Genomic DNA, 22,335 nt, shown 5'->3' on the forward strand with positions numbered 1-22,335 from the left:
GCCCCATTTGGGTCTACGAATTTGAGTCAAAAACCACGTTTTCTGAACATATTTAGTTTACTCAGAGGGGCACTTGACAAGAACCTTCTTCTCTTACTTTTCTTTTTAGACTTGGACTAAAATTATCTACTGTACACTTTTTTTGTAGGTTCATTTTATTTTCTATGTAGGAGACTGCATTTTATAATCATATGGCAATCGGATTTTCTTGTCTGTATTTTACGCATTCTAATCTGAAAGTTAAAAGAAAAGGTCACTTTTTCTTCAAATCCACTGATTAAAAGAAATGTTTCTTACCGACTTACTAGTAGCATACAGCAATGCAGTTATCAATTGTGTTCTATATTTCCAATTATTTTCCATTGCCATTTGTTTTGTTTAATCGGTGGCTTTGGTTGATAATTTTTCACGTAGAGTCTTACTCTACATAATATCCATGGTATCACTGTCAGACAAGCATTACAGTGAAAAACCAGTCGGGATTTGATTGAAGCAGACATGAACCAGGAATTATACATGCAGAATTGAGATACTAGATATTAGTTTATTGGTATTTAAGTTTAGGCCGGGTATTCAATCCTTCCGGCTAATTTTAAATTTTCACAGGAAGAATCAGAACGTTAAAATGAGCACTGCTATTCTTTTTAATTTCTATTCTTCACTAAACGGGTTTTGGTTTTGGATTGAATAAAGTAATGAACCTTAATAAGCACCGCTGTTCTGAAAATTCAGGATACAACAACACCGGCATCATGGTAATAGTTTTACTACTTTTTTTTTTTTGGTGAATATAGTTTTACTACTTCCTTAAGTTACAAAAACAAGGAAAAGAGATAATACATGTAGTTTGTAATACATATGCTTGCATACTGATCGGTTTGGAACTCGGTTAAGCCTGATGGTATATGCAGCCATCCTGCAGCAGCGTCTTAAGGGAAGCCCCAGCGTCATGCCACTTGATCACTGCTGCTGAATACTATTCAGCAACAACCCCTGTTAATCACTTTAATGGACAAGAAATGCGATTGGACCACCCCTGATCATCAATGTTCTCCGAATATGGTGGGACCAATTCAGTGTTGGCAATGAGGACTCATACCTGATCTCATCATCATGTAGCCAACCTCTGACTATTAGATCCTCTGTATTTGTTGAATCCTTGTGTCTACAGTTACGAAGTAAGTCAAAAACAAAAGCAAATGGCCAAATGCACATTGAATGGAAACAAAAACCCAGAAAACGACGTTGCTCAAGGAGGCCAAAGTTCATTGCTGATTTCTACCTCTCAACTGGAATTAGCATCGTCCAACTCTTGTTCATTGTTTCATTGTTTGGATTCTAGCTAGGAGACAGCAAGGTTTAATCACATAACTAAAGTTTGGTTTGGAGAGGACTATATATAGAGGTTTGGGAACTTATTCTAGAAAGAAAGAGAGACAAAGATAGAGAGAGCCATTTTGTTCCTTTAGCAATTTAGGGATTAATGTCATGTTTTTCTCATTTTCCTTACAAGTTTTAGGGGATTAATATCAATGTCAATACCTTATAGCCACCAGCTAACCTGTCTCAAAATAGTGCATATACTAACTGTCAGACTATACCAATATGATTATAATGTTGAATTAATTGCAGGAAATAAGAACTATCTTCCAGACGCCTTAACCAGACAAATGGCAATGTTCAGCCGAAGAGATGACGACGAAGGTTGTAACCCCAGAAACAGAAGAATTGGGAAAGAACCTGAAACTGCTGAGGAATCAAAAGAAAAAATCCTCAAAAGATTCTTGCTAAGTCCAAAAGGACTAGCCATAACTGATCAATCCCAGGGTAAAGGATTGGCTAGCTCGTCTCAAACGGCAGACGGTAAAGGCACATCAAGACCGTTGAAAGCTGTTGCTTTGCCAAAAAGCAAATCAACTCCAACTGGAGTAATAAATGTTTTTAATTATGAATTGAAAACCTTTGCTGACCCTGTGTTCAGAACTGGCAGGAGGCTAGCATACCTCCAGAAGACAATTTTAGATAACCTTTTATATGCCTTTCAGGAAAGAAACAGTGGCATCATGTTCCCAGCTCTGTTTGCATTAGCTGAAGAACTCCATGAAAATGCTAGACCACAGTTTGAAGAAGTTTATGAAAATACACAGCAGAGTGCTGTCCAGAATGAGAAAATCCAGTATCTTGAAGATCCTGAGAGTGCAAGAATTCTTGTTATAGCACTAAGAGAATCAGAATGGTTCGACTTCCATAATCTTATTGGAAGTAAGAATTCTGACTCATGCCTACCAACAACTCTCTTCACTATCCCTGGACCTTATGTTGGAAGATATGTGGTTAATGTCCAGAGTGAACATCCTCAATAACACAAGCTCTGGCTTGTTGAAAATGGTTTTGTCCACAATCTCTGGACCAAAACAAATGATGATCTCAGGGGACTGCCACCCCTCATAGTCAACACAGTTAAGAACGTCAGAAAAAACGACTTTATCCTCATATTGAAGTTTAGATCTACTCCTCCAGAGTGGATTCAGAAGACCAATGGGGAGGTTGATTATATTTCTCCATATCATTATGTGAGAATCATCCAAGGGAAGTATCTTCACCCTGCATGTGTTGGATACAATGGACAACCAAATTCTAGTATTCCCTGGATGAAGGCCATGTCACTAGAATACATCAAGAAGATCATCGAAGAAGATACAGAAAATACATTCCTGGCAGCAGGAGAAACAATTATTGTTACTACATACGACCACCCTGAGGTTATTAGCAGTGACATTTTTCTGTCTCTTAAGAGAAAAGAGATAGACTCCACGTTAGCCTGTTTTCAATGGATCGAAAAGATTGAAAACAAAAACCACTAGAAAATGTATGAAGATACTGACGTGGAAGAAAATGGAACTAAAGCCAGGATGGAAAACAGCTCTTTTGTCCCTGGCCACAACTCTAAAACAGATGAAAACATGTGAAGCAGCAGGTGTAAAAAACACCGAAAGCAACTTTGGCTTCTTCCCTAAAGATGCTTTTGCTTTTCAAAAAGAAGAAGGTGAAAAACATTTCATCTAAAAGAATCTGCTTTTCGTCAATCGACCTCAATAATCAGGAGCACTCATGGGAGCAGAAAATGATAGAGTTGTGCTGTACATTTTTATGTTTTGAAATCTAGTTTGAGTTCCGCTCCCTATATAAGGAGCCTTAGAGTTAGTTTGTTGGACATCAGAAAATTAAGCAGAAGAATCTTCTTTCAAGAAGTAAGAAAGTCATAGTAGCAGTGTGCTTCTTCCTTCCTGTCTAGCGTGAAGTAGTGTGCTTTCATTACAAGTAAGTATCTGTAATCATTCTTATGGATAGCTAAACAGCTTTTTAGCTGTTTACCTGAGAATGAGGCTCTGAATTTTTAGCTTGTAATTATGTTTGAATAAATAATTTCAGATTGCTCATCCACTTCATCAATATATTTCTATAATTATATCATCGTTTTATATCTACTTTCAGCCTTAATCCCATACTGTCTTTAAGTTTAGATTTTCAGTTTCTTAGAAAGATTTGCCTAAGCTTAAGATAGAAACAAGCAGCATGATTCCGCCTATTAAAGTAACCGTTAGGTAAAAACTTGGGCATGTTGAAGGCTAGTTTTGTTTTTTTTCAAAAGTTTGAACAGGTTTTTTTTAAGAAAATGTAAGATTTTGAACCCAAAAGTCAACATAGAATATAAAAGGCACTACCCTAAATAGGACTACCCTTAGAAGTCTTTTCTTAAGAAAATAGTGTGATACAAACTTGTTGGTGCAAATGGGTACAATACATGTGATTTCTAGGTATACGGGAAATAATCCATTAACAAATTATGCTAAATTCAAGGGTGAAAAAATATTTGTTTGAGTTTTTTATTTCCACCGTCTAATCTAAATTCAAGAGTAGTTGAACATAATTTCCTTGCTCAATTACTGAGATGCACACCTGTATTGTGTCAGATTGGACTGAATTTTTTTCTTTAATCGGGGGTGAGGTAGCGAGTCACTTTAGTTACGTTAGCGAGTTAATATCATACTACTCCTGTCAGTACTCAAACCGAAGTCCATGAAGAGATCTCAGCAAAGTCAGACTAATCCCACGCTGCAAGCGCACTAACTTGAATGCCTATCAAACCTGCCGACCACAAACTGGTGGGAGTTATGACTCGAACATTAGACATGGAGTATCCTTGCTAGGCTGCTTGATCAACCTTACCACACAATGTGGTTATATTAGACTCAACTTGATCCTTACTTTTTGCTATTGTACTGAATCTATGCTTATTCACGGGCCAGTCTTTATGGACTTTGGGCTAAAGAATATCTTTTGGTGCTTTTGGGCCTGCTTTCCACTTCGTTTTCCTTTATATAACATACTCGATCACTGTTCGTCTCTCTGGAAACACATTGAGCTGAGCTGAGCTGAGAGCAGCAAGTTTGGGAATTGAAGGCAAAACCCTAAACCCTAGAGGGAGAATTGAGAGCTCAAAATGTCATCGTCGGCAGAAACGGTAGCGAACATCGAAGGGCTCCTTAAGCAGATCCTTATATCGGTGCCGGCTTTATCTCTGATCCGCTTCAAGTGCGTCTCCAAGCACTGGCTCTCTCTCATTTCCGACCCCGACTTCTGTCGCCGCCACACTCTCCGAAACCCTAACCCCAAAATCTCAGCTTTCTTCTCTTCCCAAACCAATCAAGACACCACCATCAACTTCATCACTCTCGGCAGCCCATCCGGTAATCCCTTCAAAACTCTCGCCAATTCCGCCTCCGCATTGAGGATTCTTCAGTCCTGCAATGGCCTCTTCCTCTGCTATGTCGAATTCCCCGGAGAAGAAAAAGAAAGAAACTATCCTTCTGTGTATGTTGTCAATCCCACCACCAACAAATTCCGCGCTCTCTCTGCTCCAAGCCTTGTGAAGAAGGAGGAAATGTATATGTTTGTGAGGTATGGTTTGGCTTTCGACCCTTCGAAATCGCCTCATTACACTGTGGTGTGTGTCAGTCACGACATTCTCCGCGGCAAGCGCCACAGCATAGAGATATATTCGTCGGAGACCGGAACTTGGGTGAAGCGTTTCAAGGCTCCTTTCTTCCCCAGCCCTTCGGACGAGGGCAGGCACATTGATACGCGCAATATGCCTATGCATTTTGATGAGAGGAGCAGGGAAGGGGCAGTGTATTGCAACGGCGCAATTCATTGGATAAGAAACGGATGGGAAGCGAGCCTGCCATTCTGCTCACGCAGAAATGGTGTGGTTGAAACAGTTGGATTCGAAAGAAATGAATTGGATGTGTTGCACTACTACGACATAGGTGAAGAAAGTCTGCGGCTCGCTGCTGCTACTCCTCCAGTTCCTTTGGTTGTGAAAAATATTCCCTTGAAGAAAAAACACAAATTTCCTACTGAGTTTCCCCGTTTGATTGATAGATACTTTGGTGAGTCAGGTGGTGGCTGTTTGTATCTGATTGAGGTTTTTGAGCAGTGTAAGACTGAATTTGAGGTGATGGAGATGGAGAGGGACTACTCTGGCTGGTTTGTCAAGTACCATGTTGATCTTAGTCTGGTAGTTGCACCTCTTCCTGGACAGGATCCAAATGCTTTTGTTGTCTTGTTCCTTTCACGAGACGTGGAAACAGATGGTGAGGATTCTTCGACTGATCTTTGGTTGCATATGCCGGGTAAGGTCGTATCTTATAATCTCAGGAATAAGAGCTTCAAGACTTCTGTTGAGTTAGTCAATAGGGAACTTTTTCTAGCTTTAGATGATGATGAATATGAGGGTGATAACTATCCTTACATGGAGACTTTAGCTTGTGTGTAAGAACGGAATCTATATGTATCCCATACATGCTATGTTGTTGTTGCCATGTAAGTTATGCTTTGTATGAGACATATGATATATCTAGTTACCTATTACAATGGTGTTATTTCTTTCAACCTGTTGGATTACTAGTTACTTGTGGTTTGTCATAATCAAATACAGCTCAAGAAGATAAAAGAAATGATTTAGATGAAGTTAGCATCAACAAGCTAGATTGTGTAGATTCTGATTCTTGATGTGTGGAACTTGTTTTCCCAGACCTTCATATGAAGGTGCTGGTAGAAATCCAGTAAAATTTAGCCATTCTTTACTGTATTTGAAATAGCATATGAAAATTTAAATGTTCTTGAATTCCCATTTTTGAGTATCAGAAACTCTATTCTGCCCCTTAAGGTGCATTAGCAGTCCCAAACTGTTATCAGTGGGCAGTTTTTGACAAGTTTGATGCCTCAAGAATATTTGGGACGCTTTCCTCTGTTAGCTTGTGGGGAAACATCAAAATCAAATGCATTTTTGTTTGCCATTCTCTTTAAACGGAAAAGCTGTTGCTGAAATTCAATTAGAATGTAGGATTGGCAGATGCGATACTGTATTTTCTTATTACAGCTTAAGAGTATAGGAACTTATCCCTGGTACATTTCCTTGAATATTGCACTAAAAGTCTTTTTGGCAACTTCTTTCCGGTCAAGTTCCAAAACAGTTTCACTCCCTTCTAGACCATAAAATTACTCGAGTTAGATCCAACTACTTTAAACATGTAGAAGATCACAGTTTCCATATCACACGTCTCCACTTTCCTTTTATTTCCATTGGTTCATATACATGTGTGCACCCTTATATGTTGTTATTCTTGGATGCACATATCAGACAACTGAAGGTGACATAGCAGATGGAAAAGGAATGCTAGTGCAAGGCCTTTTTATGTTACTAAAACAACAAAATAGTGAAATACTATAATGTTCTAATATCCTGTTTTGATAAAAGTAGTATGGTATAAAGTTTGTAATGATATGCCTTTTAGAGTCTTTTTTTGTATCTAAACTTGAAGTATGTGATGCTGTCTGCCAGAAGGTTTTAGGCTCTAGAGATTAGTGTTGGCAATGATGTAATCATGTCTTGCTTCTAAACGTAAGATGCAATTTGGTAGTAGGCATTGTGGCAGAGTCATCAAGACTGAAAACAGAAAGAATACACGGAGCAGGACTAATTGAAGACCTACTTTGTTAGCTGACCACATTAGGCGTGGGAATTCGTAGGTCTACTTTGCTTTTCTACATTGAATGAATTCTTTTAGGGCGGACAAAATATATTATTTCTGGTACTAAATAAATTGTAATATTGGTTCTCAAGTAGACAAATTCACATTTTTCTTCTGCACAACAAGGAAGATGGTGAGAACTAGACATGTTGCGTACCTGAACAAGTGAACATATAAGCTAGTTTTTCACAGTAGAACAGCTACAACTCCGGTTTTGATGAGAATAGAAGACGAATCTGAGATGAAATGTGCAAAGGTTAAAGTGGGAAGTTGGGGCTTGGAGGTAAAAGTTAAATGTTCTTGGTGGTTTGGTACACAAATTGCTATCAAGCTGAAATTTCAGTTTGTAAAACACACTGAAGTTACTATCTGGTTCAGTTTGCTGTCATGGTTTGGTACACAAATTGCAAATCCCGAATAGATATTATATAAAGTTTGAGCATCAAACCAGAAAAATTTTCAAATTAACTATAATGCATGTACAAAAATTGGTTTTCGGTTGCCTTAATGGCTATGACACTGATCTATCAGACTGACAGATATGATGTTTATTCGCTGGACATCTTCAAGTTCAGAAGAAATCAAAGTTAAATGCTCTTGGTGTTTTTTGAGGAATTTGAGTTTCATTTATATAGGTAAACTATCAACACAATATTTCCGTTAATTTTGTTTGGCGTATACTTCATTGAAAGTTGGCTTTTACTTTTCTGGTTTGCAGGTTTCAAGATTGAGTTTGGATGTGGGACTACAGGGAATGTACAGTGCTCCTCCCTTTCATGAAGCTGGATGTGCAGTGATACAGGAAGCTTTGATGAGACATTACCTTCCATATATACTTTAGATACGACCATGACGATAATCAAATCTTGTTTGACAAGGCAAACGGTGCACACTTCTTTCTTTTTCTTTTTTGTCAAAAATTGCATCCAAGCTCTCAAAATCGATGAGCAGTTGCATAAATAATTGGGACAATACTCTTTGATTAGCATGTTTTGGTTGAGTATGGACTATACTGAGGTCGAAAGCTGCTCGCAATTTTTCTTCATTTTTCCAATGAAAACAAGCAAAAGATCATGTTTTGAGGAATTGAGAACAAGCATATTAACATGTTATAGTGAAAAATAGTTAAAATATGATTGAGGCAGACAATATAATGAAAGGCAAAATCTCAACAAAAAAAAAATGTTGAATTTAAAAGTTTACTAGCTATATTGAGCTGGGAGAGCTTCTAACGAAAGAATTTAACTGTAACTCAAATTAATTTAACCTGAAATTTAGCTTCCTTGTAGGAGCATAACTCAAAAAAGTGTTTGCTTTGAGTTGAAAAGCCTGGTATTGAAAGCAAAACCAAAGACGAGTCTTTTGAAGTCGATTGCTGTTGGTGACCGTGGAATCCCGTCTGGGAATCCCTTCAAAACTATAAATGATTCCTACGGTGATGGCTCCAGGTTGAAGATTATTCAATCCTGCAACGGCCTCTTCCTCTGCCTTCGCTACTCTAGGGATATTTCTCTTTTGCGTCAAATGTATGGTGTCTATGATCACCCCGCATATGTTGTAAATCCCACAACCAAAGAATTCTTGGCTCTTTATTCTCCAACCGTTGAGAAAAGTAAAAAAATAACGTTATGCTCTGGCTTTTGACCCTTCCATATCGCCTTTCTACAAGGTGGTCTGCGTGAGTAACATGTATGGTGAGGAGAGGCACCACCAAATAGACATATATTCGTCTGAGACTAAAAAGTGGAAGAAGCTTCTCAAGGTTCCTTTCTTCCACAGCCCCTCTGATGAGCCCAGACCTTACTACTACAAGAGTACAAGGAGGAACCCATGCACTTTGACGTCCGGAGCAGGCTAGGGAAGGTGCGGTAAGCGGTATACTGCAATGACAAGATTCATTGGATAAGAAGTATAACCAACGAGTATGGCTTTTTCTCATGCTGGTACTTCTACGATGGTGAAGTCATAAGAGATGAAGGTGACGTGTTACACTACTTTGACGTAGATGAAGAACGTTTGCAACTCGCCAATGCTACTCCTCCTGTTCCGTTGGTTGTCACTTGTCAGGAACATGTCCTATGGTTTCTCCTATAAGTCTCCCACTAAGGATTTACATCATAGATATTTTGGGGAGTCAAGTGGCTGTTTGTATTTGATTGAGATTTTTGAGCACTGTAAAACTCAATTTGAGTTCATGGAGATGGAGAGGGACTACTCTGCCTGATTCAAATTCTTTTGTTGTCCTGTTCCTTTCACGAGAGGAGGAAAAAGATGATGAGTTTGGGGCGTCTTCAACTGATCTTTGGTTGCATGTGCCTGGTAAGGTCGTATCTTATAATCTTGAGAGTAAGACGTTCAAGACATCTGTGGAGTTAGCCAATAAGGAACTTTCTCTAGCTTTAGATGATAATCCTATTTGGGAGAATCAGAATTGTCCGTACATGGAGACTTTAGCTTGTGTGTGAGGATGGAATCTATATGTTTTCCATATATATTATGCTGCTGGTGCCATGTAAGTTTTGCTGAATTTGTATGAGAAATACATGTATATTTTCTAATTAGAATAGATTAAAATACTATCATTTCTTTCAGCATATTGGCCGGATTATCAGTCATTATTTGTGGTTTGTTATAATCATATATAGCACAAGAAATCTGAAACTGAGTTAGATAAAGTGACCATAAGAAAAAAGGTCATCACTATGAAAAGAATTAGCTGACACTAATGTTTCAGCCTTAGGAAATAAAGCGCACAAAGGAGTGAAGTGTAAGTCCCTTGTAAGTAATTATTTCAATGTCCTGCTTAGACTATAATGAAGTCGCAACTACATGTGACTTTGAGTACTTAAATGTAATGCTTTGTTTAAGCTAGCCTAGCTTCCTACTTTCATAGACACAGTGCAATATACAGCAAACATACTTGAGGCATGTTGACAGTGAACATTAATTATGTAATCATGTCTAAAAACGAGAGAAACTTTGGAGACATGCATTAAGAATCTAAGACAGCAGATCGTCCTGAGTTATCACACAAGGTATGACAAAATCTTGAATATAACCTTGGTCTGCTATACATTTTTTCGAGCTATATAGAATTTCTTTCGATGATTCCAATTATACTAATTACGTTTTTGTTCTGTACTGAATGCGTGCTTTGCCTCTGTTTTTGAAAATTTCCTAGTGTGCTTGCTTCTTCCTTCCTTTTGGAGTTCTGATCCACCTGATCTTAACTATTTTTGTTTACCGATCCTAGTTATTTTTGTTTACCAGGAACTTGAACACCCGGGTGAAGAACTGCAATGTATTACATTATGCAAGAAGGAAAATTAATGTGCCTGAAGCTACTAGCTAGGATGTTTAAGTTGTGCATAAAGAACGATAATTATAAATAGTTGGACTGATCGAAATTGTAGTTATTACTAGGGGGAAGATGGCAGTTGATATGCTGGGCCACAATATAAACATTAGGGTCTTAATGGCCGTCATTTTTATATATAAATCTGAAGCAAGCATAGATTGTGTCTCTGTGAGAAACAAAGAAATCGAATTTCTTGGAAAAAAAAAACCATAGAAATTGAGTTTTGATTGAAAGAGAAAGGTGACAAAGTGGTTGTTGTAGGAATTGAGAAAGTGATTTCATATTTCCTAAATGCATGTAGGATTGCAGTAATTATCTTGCGTGTCTAGCATATCTATAGGCACATTTGAACCTTGTCCCATGTAGTTATAGATAATTTCCTCCTTTGCTTCTATTTAACGTTGTGCTGTCACAACAGAAGGCTAAAACCAATTAATAACCCCCGAAAAGCCTAAAGGTCAAAGCTTTAGACTACCCAATTAATTCACAAAAAGTAAGGAATCTTTCTGGGTTTTTTCTGCCTCCTCTCCCTCTCTCTAACGTCAGGGAGTGCTCTTTCTCTTTCCCTCAAGGCGTTTCTGGATCTCTCTGTCGTTGGGAATATGGTGCATGGGTTGCCAGTATTGGATCGGGGAGAAGAGAAACGAGCAAAGATCTCCTACTTCACCATTTAGCCGTTGACGTTTCTTTCAGTGATTTTTTTTTTTTTTTTTTTTTTTTTTTGTACTTTGGTTTCAAAATACACACAGTTAGATTGAATCGGATAGTAGAGATCATCCCACGTCACTATTTTGATTGCTAATGTTTCTATTTTTGCCTAAGGTATCCCATACGGCAGACTGGCAGAGCATAATTCCACACCGCCCCCCACCAACACCAAAAAACCCCACCCAAAAAAAAATATATATATATTTGTTAAATATTACCTATGAATCTATGATGCTAAGATGAAGTTCTAAATTGAGAATAAGCATGTTATGCAATAATGAAAAATACGATTAAGGCAGAAAACCCAATGAAGGCAAAAACTTAACAAAATAAAAGAAAAACTCCAAATTCGTAATCACCAACCGACCTCCCGCCACCGGAAATGCATGAAGGCAGAACAACAGTGACGATTTCAGAGGAGGGGTACCGTCTTGGATTGGAGAAGTGTAAACATATGCTTTTGGCACGCCTTCATTTGGCTCCGGGAGAAAAGCACTATTCTCATACCGACCTTCATAAGAAGCTGAGCCTTGTCTGGGGAGCGATAGGTCCCTGGCGTTTCATTTCGATGGGTAAGGGGTATTTTACCTTCTGCTTTTCCTCTAAGGAGGTGCTCGCCATGGTATGGGGAATAGGGGCTATTGCGTTAAAGCCTGGAATTTTGAGATTTATGCGGTGGACTCCCAATTTTTCTCCATCCAATCAGAGAAACACTAATGCTCAAGTGTGGGTGCGGATTTGGGACTTGGGTTTAGAATTTTGGGAACCTATTACTCTTTTTGAGATTTCTCATGGAATTGGTGTTCCTATTAAAGTTGATCAGCAAACCTTGGATAGGAGGTGTGGCATGTATGCTAGGGTTTTGGTCGATGTTGATTTGTCCTCTGATCCTCCATGTGAATTGACTGTACGTAGGAAAACTGGGGAGATTGTAGTGGTGGAGGTTGAGTACGAGCGCCTCCCTGACTTCTGCTATCACTGTGGGAATGTGGGCCATAGGGTTTCTTCATGTAATTTGTTACAGAAATGTACAAATTCAATGCAGCATGAGGAGACTGAGGGTGCTCGTGGCCGTTCACGTATGCCTCGTCGCCGCCGACGTAAAACTAAGCAGGTTTATGTTAAAAAACAGCAGGAAGAACGCGATAATGGGAAGCAAGTGATTGTTGCTAATACTTCTCCTCCTGTGATAGATGATCCTAGAGAAGGGCCGTCTTTCACTAGGATGTCTCCCCTTCCTAATCCTATTGCAACACAGCTAATGGGTAATGCAAGTGGTACTGATGGTAACATGGATCTTGCTGTGGAGGTGGAGCATCCTGCCCCTTCCGTTGTGCAACCTGTGGAGCCGGTCACCAGGGAGATACAGATACCAGTGGCTAGTATGCCTTTACTTGAGAAGGTGCGGCCAAGTAGGGAAAAGGTGCTTGACGATTCTAGTGAAAATGATAGTGCTCAGAATGTTAATGGTGAGGAGGTAGTGATACCTGAGCCTTTAAAGGTGGTTGCCTCCTCTCAAATTTCTCTTTGGTATGAAGAAACTCATCGTCTTGAGGAAGAAGAAGAATTTACAACAGTTGTGTCCAAAGCTCAGAAGAAGTCTATGCGTAGGGCAGCTCAAATTGAGAACAGGGAGGAGTACCTCCGTCGTATTAAAACGGTTTCTCAATGAAAGTCTTATACTGGAATGTCAGGGGTATTGCTAATGCCCCTACGCAGAATGCCTTAAAAGATTTTATTCGGGTTCACAAGCCGGAAATACTGTGTATAGCTGAGCCTTTTGTTGCTTTGAACTCTATCCCATCATCATTTTGGCGTGGTTTTGGTTTGGCAGCAATTTGTACTAATGATCGCGGAGGTTCTAGGCCTAATTTATGGTTGTTTGGTAAGATTTCTCTTGTTCCAATGATGCGTGTTCTCCTTGTGACAGATCAGCAAGTCACTCTACAGGTCATGCATGATTCAGTTAATTGTATTATAACGGCAGTCTATGCTCGCACTACTATGGCTGAGCGTCGAAGACTATGGACTGATCTCGCTGAAGTTAAGGGCAGATTTGTTTCAGGGCCATGGTTAGTGTTTGGTGATTTTAATGCGGTGTTAGGAGCTCATGAGAAAAAAGGAGGTGCTCCTGTTTGTCGTCGCTCTTGCGAGGAATTTCAAGCTATGTCTGATATTTGCGAACTAATTCATGTTGATACTAAAGGAGCTGAGTTTACGTGGGCTCGGCGTCGTGGTCTACGGGGTAATGTTGAACTTCGGTTGGATCGATGTCTTGCAAACTTAGAATGGTTTGATGTCTGGAACTCTTTTGATTGTTGTACTTTAGCGCGGATTTGCTCAGATCATAATCCTTTGTTAATGTCTTTTTCAAAAGCTTCTGGGACTTGTCAAAGTATTTTTCGGTTTCATAAGATGTGGCTGCAGCACAGTGATTTTAAGGAATTTGTTAAGCAATGTTGGTCCTCTGTTTCCACTCATGGTTGTCCTCCTTCGGTTCTGCAACATAAGCTACGTGTTCTGCGTAAAGCACTCAAAGCATGGAATTGGGAGGTCTTTGGGGACATTCACCGGCGGGTGGACGCTGACTTATCTGCTTTAACTATCCTGCAAGAGCACATTGCTCATTCTGGTGGGTCAGATGAGGAATTTTCTAAAGAAAATGAACTTCAAGCAAACTTAATTGAGTCTCTTCGGTTGCAAGAGTTATTTTGGAGTGAGAAGTCTCGGTTACGTTGGTTATCTGATGGTGATCGTAATACTACCTACTTTCATGCTATGTGTCGAGCACGCCGATTGAGATCTTCTATTACTCTTCTTCGTGAGGGTGACCAGGTTTTTGAAGATGCATCTTCCATTCATAATCATGTACTTGACTACTACTCAAATCTTTTTGCTAACCACGCAGAGTATCATGATAATGGTTTAGTTGATCGGGTTATTCCCTCTATGGTTACTGCTGAAGAAAATGATGCCCTCACTCTTATTCCAATGGCGGATGAAATCTTGGCTGCCGTGAAATCTATGGATGCGGATAGTGCTCCGGGTCCTGATGGTTTCACTGGTCATTTTTTTATCTCTTGTTGGGAAATAGTTGGTGATGATGTTGTCAATGCTGTGCGATATTTTTTTACCCATGACATTATGCCGTCTACTTTCAATTCTGGGTTGATTGTTTTGATTCCTAAAGTTGATCATGCAGATTCCATCACACAGTTCCGTCCTATTGCTCTGACCAACTTTGTTTTCAAGATCATTCCAAAGATTATGGCTCTTAGGCTTGCTTCCATTGCGGCTCAAATTATTTCCCCACAACAACATGCTTTTGTTCCTGGCCGTCATATTTCAGACTGTATTTTGCTGACTTCTGAGTGCTTTAATCTGTTGGATTCTAAGTGTCATGGAGGTAATGTAGCAATCAAGGTGGACATCTCAAAGGCTTTTGATACGCTCTCTTGGGGGTTTCTTATTCATGTGCTTCAAGCCTTTGGTTTTCATCAAAAGTTTTTGAATTGGGTGCATGCTCTCCTTCGGTCAGCTAAGCTTTCTCTTTCAATCAATGGGAGCTCAGTGGGCTACTTTTCTTGTGGTCGAGGGGTGCGGCAAGGCGACCCGCTATCTCCTCTACTTTTTTGTTTGGCTGAGGAGGTTCTTAGCAGAGGTATCTCAGACCTCGTAAGTTCGGGACGGTTACATCTAATTTCTTCTCCTAGAGGCACTCTAGCTCCTTCCCATGTTTTGTTTGCTGATGATGTCATAATTTTTTGCCGAGGTGACAGACGCAATCTTGCAAGGATTATGCATTTCTTTGATGATTATGGTGCTGCATCAGGACAGATTATTAATCGGGAAAAATCAGAAGTTTTTCTCAGTAAGCACCTTCATTATCGACGACACTCTATTGCCACTAACTTGGGCATTTCTCTTGGCTCAGCCCCGTTTACCTATTTGGGAGTCCCTATTTTTCATGGCAAGCCGCGGGTGTCTTATTTCCAATCAATCGTGGATAAAGTGCGGTTGAAGTTTTCAAGTTGGATGGGCTCTCTTTTATCGATGGCTGGTCGGGTTCAGTTGATTAAATCTGTGGTTTACAGTATGTTTATATATAGTTTTCAAGTGTATGAATGGCCAGTTTCTTTACTTCAACGTGTGGAAGTTTGGTGTCGCAACTTTCTTTGGTCAGGGTCAACTGACAAACGTGGAGCCCCTCTGGTAGCTTGGAAATCTTGTTGCACTCCAGTTGAGGAAGGAGGATTGGGCCTAAAGCAACTTACAGTTCTGAATCGTTCTCTTCTTTTAAAACGTGGTTGGGAAATATTTTCATCTAGCTCTACAGGTTGCTCTTTGATTCGTGCTAGATTTTGGAGGAATGGTGCTCTTCGTACTTCATATACGCCCTCCTCAATTTGGCCTGGTGTACGTAAGTATTGGCCTGTAATTATTGATAAGGCACGGTGGCTTATTGGATCAGGTTTAAAGGTGTCCTTTTGGAAGGATAATTTCATGGGAAAGCCTTTGATTGACTTCTTTGGGGCTATTGATATTGTGGATGGCCTTAATGAGTCTGTGGCTACTTTCATTAATCATGGGTCCTGGGAGCTGCCAGACTTACTCCAATTCCACTATCCTGCTTTGTGTGAGTTGATTAGTAAGGTGCCCATTGCTATTGATCCTACACTTGATGATACATTGATATGGTCACCATCTTCTTCGGGTGAGCTTACTGCTAAATTAGCTTTTCATTTTCTACGCCCCCCACTTCCTTCAATGGATTGGGGTAAATGCATTTGGTCTAAGTACATTACGCCTCGTATCTCATTGTTGACATGGAAGGTGTTAAGGGGCAGGGTGCTTACTGATGAGTTTTTGCAGAAAAGGGGAGTCTCTTTGGCTTCTCGTTGTGGTCTTTGCTCTCTTAATTTGGATTCTGTAGATCACATATTTCTTCATTGCCCATTTGCTCATGGAATCTGGAACCACATGATTAACCAGTTTGAATTAGGTGTTTTGCCTTGCTCAATATTAGGCGTGTTTCATTTGGGCAACTCTGCTGGCTTTAGTCCACATTTAAAAGAGCTATGGTTGGCTTGCTTTACAACAGTTTTATGGTTCATTTGGAATGCTAGAAACAAAGCAAAATATGATGGCCAGGTGTTTCATGTGGGTGTGATTTGTCGAATGATCTCAGGGCACATTCAGTATGCTAGTCGACTTGTTCACGGCAACATGCATAACACCATACGTGATCTCCGGATATTGAAGAGGTTTGGTGTCCAATGCAAGCCTCGCAATGCTCCTAGGATAATTGAAGTCAATTGGCATCCTCCACCTTCTGGGTGGATTAAAATTAACTCTGATGGTGCTTGGAAGCATGGTTCCAATGTGGGGGGTTATGGTGCAGTTTTTCGAGATTACAGGGGTCATGTTCTGGGTGCTTTCTCTGCTAATCTTGAAATTCCTAGCTCAGTTGCTGCGGAAGTGATGGCGGTCATCAAGGCCATTGAACTTGCTTGGGTTAGAGACTGGAAACATATTTGGTTGGAAGTGGATTCCTCTCTTATCCTTGACTTTCTTCGCAGTCCTCATTTAGTTCCTTGGATGCTTCGCATCGAATGGCGCAATTGCTTGTATCGTATTTCTCAAATAAACTTCCGCTCATCACACATATTTCGAGAAGGTAATCAAGTTGCTGATGCATTAGCGAATTTTGGTACAGCTGCTACAAGCTTGTTTTGGTGGGACTCTGCTCCACCCTTTATACTTGCACATTGTAACAGAGACCATTTGGGTCTTCCGAACTTTCGTTTTCGTTAGTGTCACGTACGTTTTCCTTTTATCTGGGAGGTTTTGGTTTTGGTCCCCCTCCTTTGTACTTTGGTTTTCCTTTTCTTAATCTAAGTGGATAGGTAGGATCTTTCCTCACCTATCAAAAAAAAAAAAAAAACTATATCACACGGTGTACTTTACTTTGAGTTGAAAAGCTTGATATTGAAAACCCTAACCCGATGGCGCAAAGAAACGAAAGGAGAATTCACTGCGATTCCTCATCAGCAGCAGAAACGGTGGCCAATATCGAAGAGCTTCTGTCTCAGATACTTGTATTGATTCCAGCCTTATCTCTGATCCGTTTCAAGTGCGTCTCCAGGCACTGGCTCACTCTCATCTCCGACCCCGAATTCTTTCGCCGCCACTTACATCAAAAGTCGAAGATCTCCGGCTTCTTTTCTAGCCAAACCGAAGACGAGTCCTTCAAGTCCATTGCTCTTAGTGACCGCGAAATCCCATCTGGGAATCCCTTCAAAGCTATAAACGATTCCTTCGGTGATGGCTCCAGGTTGAAGATTATTCAATCCTGCAACGGCCTGTTCCTTTGCCTTCGCTACTCTAGGGATATTTCTCTTTTGCGTCAAGCATATGGTGTCAAAGATCATCCCGCATATGTTGTGAATCCCACAACCAACAAATTCTTGGCTCTTTATTCTCCAACCGTTATGAAAAATAAAAAATATGATAGGTATTCGGTACGTTATGCTCTGGCTTTTGACCCTTCCATATCACCTTTTTACAAGGTGGTCTGCGTCACTAACTACTCGTTTTGGGGGCAGTCCCACCACCTAGACATATATTCCTCTGAGACTGAAGAGTGGAAGGAGCTTCTCATGGTTCCTTTATTCCCCAGCTATCCCATGCACTTTGACCACAGGAGCACGGAAGGGGCAGTATACTGTAATGGCAAGATTCATTGGATAAGACGCATAACCGACAGATATGGCTATGACTCATGGTGCCACTTCCGCGATGGTAGATTCATAAGAGATGAAGGTGACGTGTTACACTACTTTGACATAGATGAACAAAGTTTGCAACTCGTCGCTGCTGCTACTCCTGTTCCTGTGGCTGTAAGAGCTGATAGATATTTTGGCGAGTCTGGCGGCCATTTGTATTTGATTGAGTTTTACAAGCATTACGACCCCCAATTTGACATCATGGAGATGGAGAGGGACTACTCTTGCTGGTTTATCAAGCATCACGTTGATCTTAATCTGGTATTCGCAGCTCTTCCTAACACAATTTCTTTTGTTGTCTTGTGCCTCTCTCCAGAGGAGGAAAAGGATGCGGAGGAGGAGGATTCTTCATGTAACCTTTGGTTGCATATGCCTGGCAAAGTCATGTCTTATAATCTAAGGAATAAGACCTTCAAAACATCAGCGGCGCTGGCCGATAAGGAACTTTTTCTAGCTTTGGATAATGATCGATGCTCTCACATGGAGGCTGCTAACTATCCTTACATGGAGACTTTAGCTTGTGTGTGAGGATGGGATAGTAAATGTAGCCAAATATGTTATGCTGATACAATTATAGTGGTATTATGTAATCAGTATGTTCTTATTTGCGGTCACAGATTTACATATGAAATCAGCAGGTACTTGAGTATTACTGGTGAAAATCCATCAAAGTTTAGCCAATCTTCACCAAATTTTATAACAGCATACTGAAAAGATGCATACAATTGATAGAACTAATCGAAGAGTGCATCCCCTTAAATGCAATGTTTATCGATCTAATGCATTGTGACCATTAAAAGCCAAATGTTAGCAAAACTTAAAATAGCAGAACAAATAATTCACTTCAAAAATTGTGAAATTCCATTGAAATCCCAAGAGCTATATGAATCGAAACCCCAAAGACTGAAAAGATGTTATGCAAAACAGGTTACCAGCTTTTTCTACTAGGATTACACCATCTACCAGATTTGTTCATAATAAGCTTTGGTATTGTTAAGAATTATCAACCAGAGTAACACTGAATATTTCTGGCACTACAGATTCCAAATTAGGGGCACTAAAGTCCACTTTTGAAGGAAAAATGACAAACATACAAAACCAGTTACCACCAGCTCATAAATTTACAGAATTAGTGTTACACAATCAACTTCTGGTAAGGAACATAGCCTCCAAAACCTCAGGTCGACATTCATGACCCTATTAAAAAACATACATATCCATACAGCAACTGTTCAATTACTTTGAACAAACAACCACCTTAAACACATTCTTTTACCAGAGAATTTATTGAGACCCTAATGCAAGATCATGCCAACTATCTCCCTCAACTTTTCGGGTCTCCTGATCTGAACATTTGAGAAAAAAAAAATGGAAACAGAAATAAGTAAAAAGGCTGAATCTTTTCCAAAGTGCCAATAACACATATTAAACCATAGTGCTCAAAGTCCTAAATTCCTCTCAATCATTTAGTTTTGGCCCAGTGTTTTTTTTCTTGTAGTGGGAGATAAACCAACATTGTTGCACTGGGCATGGCAATAAAAAGAATGATAATCAAACTATTCTTATAATTCATTTTCCTCCCAAACATTTCAAATCAGTAAACCAAAGTGATTCCCCTAATAGTTCCTGAACACTAGAATATCCTCACATCATATAGTATTGGATACAGTTAAAAAGAGATACTTTAGCTAATCAAGCTTCCAAAGGATACAAGGACACTAGGCCAGCATGTTAAAATATATGCAATGTGAAGGCATGTTTCTTCAGATGGTAATGGTATCGTTTTAGACAGAAAGCATTGTGATTAGAAGACATACTCGAATCCTCGGTGTCATCAGTCCTTATAACCAGCATTGGCGGCAGGGGAAGATCTGCAACACACACAATACTTTCAACTATTGAACTAAAACATGATGAAAACTTTTTTCGATTTAACGCATTTGCAGGTACTGAGGTACATATCAAAAGGAGAAGTAAAAATGATACCATCATCTGGAAGAGTGTCTTTCATCCATTCTTCATCCACAACATCTATAAGTATACCCAGGTTTAATTCGGCCATAGTTGCTTTAAGCCAAAATCCAATCAAGAATTCTCCTCAATTTGAAGTTTACCATTTGTATCTGGAAAGCAACACATCGTGTTCAAGTTAATAAATTTAGTGTAACATGTAGGCCTCAATTTTTATTGATTTGGGACTTGGCTAGAATGCTTTATGCTATAGACTATGGTATTAACAAAGCGGGCATGAACAGAACATAAAAGTACCATGGTATGTCCTACTTCAATGAAATGGAACTCAAGCACCCAATGCCCATAAATGACTGCTATTTGCTACTCAAAACACTCAATTAGAGATTTTTTACAGAACTGAAGAGTTCATAGCTTAAACACACAAGGCCCGCTATATGCAATGAGCTTTTGATTCCACAACAGCCCTTAATGGCCTTGCACTCCTTAGAGGTATATCAGTTTCATTTTCAGAGAGAAAAAGGACCAAGATTCACACTTGATTAGTAAAACAGGTTGAGATTACACAATAAAGTCAAAATCTCATAAAATTGTAAATGTGGAGAAAGAGCAAAACCTGAGATTAAGAAGGCTCAAGTAACCTTGACCCACCCTCGTATCCGAATTAGTCCCGCTGCTTCTTGTGAAATTAAACAGACAAGAGAAGAGGACTGTTCTGAGTTCTGACCATCTGAAGCTCAAAAGAAGACGCCTTTTGTACTTGAAAAGGAATCAGCTTCCTCTGGTATTTGGGCCTCTCTTTTCTTGCCTTTGTTTGGGCTTTAAATCCCAGACCAAAAACAAAATTAGAAAAGGGACATGGATTGTGGAAAAAGTAGACTAATCCTTTGAGGTGGATATAATATAGGTTTAATTGTCAATATATGTCCCTTGAATTTGGCTATAATTTGACAGTTTATTTCAAATCTGCAAATCCCATCTAAATTTAAAGACCCTCTTTTGGACTATATATTGTTCATGAATCTTTGCTAAGTCACGACTGTTTCAAGACAGAAAAGGGGCCTTGCATCCTCTCTGCTGCTTGTCTCGTTTCTGAGTTCCTTCCTAATTTTAGTATGTTTTCATTATTTTTGTGATATTTGTGAGGTCATTCTTATGTGTTGCTAAGTGAAGTGCAAGGCATGTGTCTGTAAATTCAGTTTCCAGCTTTGTTTAGTGCAAACTGTGAGTACTGGTATATATGTGATATGTATTACTTGTTTAGTGCCTTAATTTCTATGAACTAGCTAGAAGCAGGAAAACATTATAAATGCTATAATATCCTGTTTCAATAATTATAGTAGTAGTTTGGTAAAAAAAAATAATGGTATGCAAGGTAGAGTCATAGACTCATAGTTGCTAAGTAATCTGGATCCCCTACTTTTTTAAAGGAAACAGACTTGAAATAGAATATATGTTAGAAATTGCAGGACCTTAATTTGAAGTGCATTGGTTATAGCCAGAAGGTTATTGTCCAAAATTACTAATCTGCTCAGAAAAACTGGAACATTTTATTATGGGCTGACATGGAATAGCAGGGATAATCTTCTTAAATAGTAGAATTTGAATAAGAGTGGAATACATACGACAAATAATGCATACGGTTGGAAGGAAAATTAGCAGGTGAAAAATCAAAAATGGCTACTTGATTTCCTTAAAAACTTGGATTTTTCATGATAAAAGCAAAAAAGAATGTATCTTTTTCTAGGGAAAATTTCGCAAACAGTACACCAAGTAAAGGCCACTAATAATTTTTATACATAAAGTTCCAAACCAAACATTTCGGTACACGAAATCTGAAACTCGACGTCAATTTTTGACACCAAAATGTCCATTATGCCCTCAGTTCTTTTTTTTTTTTTGATAAATTTTTTTCTGTTACTTTTTTTCCCTTCGTTTTTTCTATTATTATTTTTTTCCTTCATTTTTTCTGTAATTTTTTTCTATTATTTTTTTTCCTTCTTTTTTTCTGTTATTTTTTTTCCTTCGTTTTTTTCTGTTATTTTTTTCTATTATTTTTTTCCTTCATTTTTTCTGTTATTTTTTTCTATTATTTTTTTTCCTTAATTTTTTCTGTTAATTTTTTTCTTCCATCGTTTTTTTTTTCCTTCGTTTTTATCTCTTTCTTTCTTTTCACGTGACTAAATATTGGCTGAGTTACAAATATAAGCTGTAGGACCATAAATCTCACCAATTAGAGGGCAAGGGCGGCGTTGGAAGCGAGGGAGTGAGCGTGGAGGTGAGGAAGGCGGCGTTGGAAGCGAGGGAGTGAGCCTGGAAGAAGGAAGAAGAAAGAGATAAAAACGAAGGAAAAAAAAAATAACAGAAAAAACGAAGGAAAAAAAATAATAGAAAAAAAATAACAGAAAAAAACGAA

General features: G+C 39.1%; 4 protein-coding genes across 4 annotated transcripts; 3 read left to right on the plus strand and 1 right to left on the minus strand.

Annotated features, from left to right (window-relative positions):
• Positions 1–4,437: 4,437 nt before the first annotated feature.
• On the plus strand, positions 4,438–5,907 carry LOC133710437 (F-box protein At5g07610-like). The gene has a single exon (XM_062136506.1). The coding sequence runs from the start codon at positions 4,505–4,507 to the stop codon at positions 5,837–5,839; it is 1,335 nt and encodes a 444-aa protein (XP_061992490.1). The 5' UTR covers positions 4,438–4,504; the 3' UTR covers positions 5,840–5,907.
• Positions 5,908–11,782: 5,875 nt separating this feature from the next.
• LOC133711910 (uncharacterized) lies at positions 11,783–12,835 on the plus strand. Its single transcript, XM_062137983.1, has one exon. The coding sequence runs from the start codon at positions 11,783–11,785 to the stop codon at positions 12,833–12,835; it is 1,053 nt and encodes a 350-aa protein (XP_061993967.1).
• A 4,333-nt stretch (positions 12,836–17,168) lies between these two features.
• On the plus strand, positions 17,169–18,476 carry LOC133711911 (F-box protein At5g07610-like). The gene has a single exon (XM_062137984.1). It carries the CDS (start codon positions 17,169–17,171, stop codon positions 18,474–18,476), a length of 1,308 nt encoding a protein of 435 aa, XP_061993968.1.
• A 563-nt stretch (positions 18,477–19,039) lies between these two features.
• LOC133710929 (anaphase-promoting complex subunit 13-like) lies at positions 19,040–20,675 on the minus strand. The gene is made up of 4 exons (XM_062137084.1): positions 20,536–20,675; positions 19,935–20,071; positions 19,766–19,819; positions 19,040–19,294 (listed from the first exon to the last, which is right to left on the minus strand). Exons 2-4 carry the CDS (start codon positions 20,008–20,010, stop codon positions 19,233–19,235), a joined length of 192 nt encoding a protein of 63 aa, XP_061993068.1. The 5' UTR covers positions 20,011–20,071; positions 20,536–20,675; the 3' UTR covers positions 19,040–19,232.
• Between the last annotated feature and the right edge of the window lie 1,660 nt (positions 20,676–22,335).

This window comes from Rosa rugosa, chromosome 5 (assembly GCF_958449725.1).
Source record: "Rosa rugosa chromosome 5, drRosRugo1.1, whole genome shotgun sequence".
NCBI classification, from domain to species: domain Eukaryota; kingdom Viridiplantae; phylum Streptophyta; class Magnoliopsida; order Rosales; family Rosaceae; genus Rosa; species Rosa rugosa.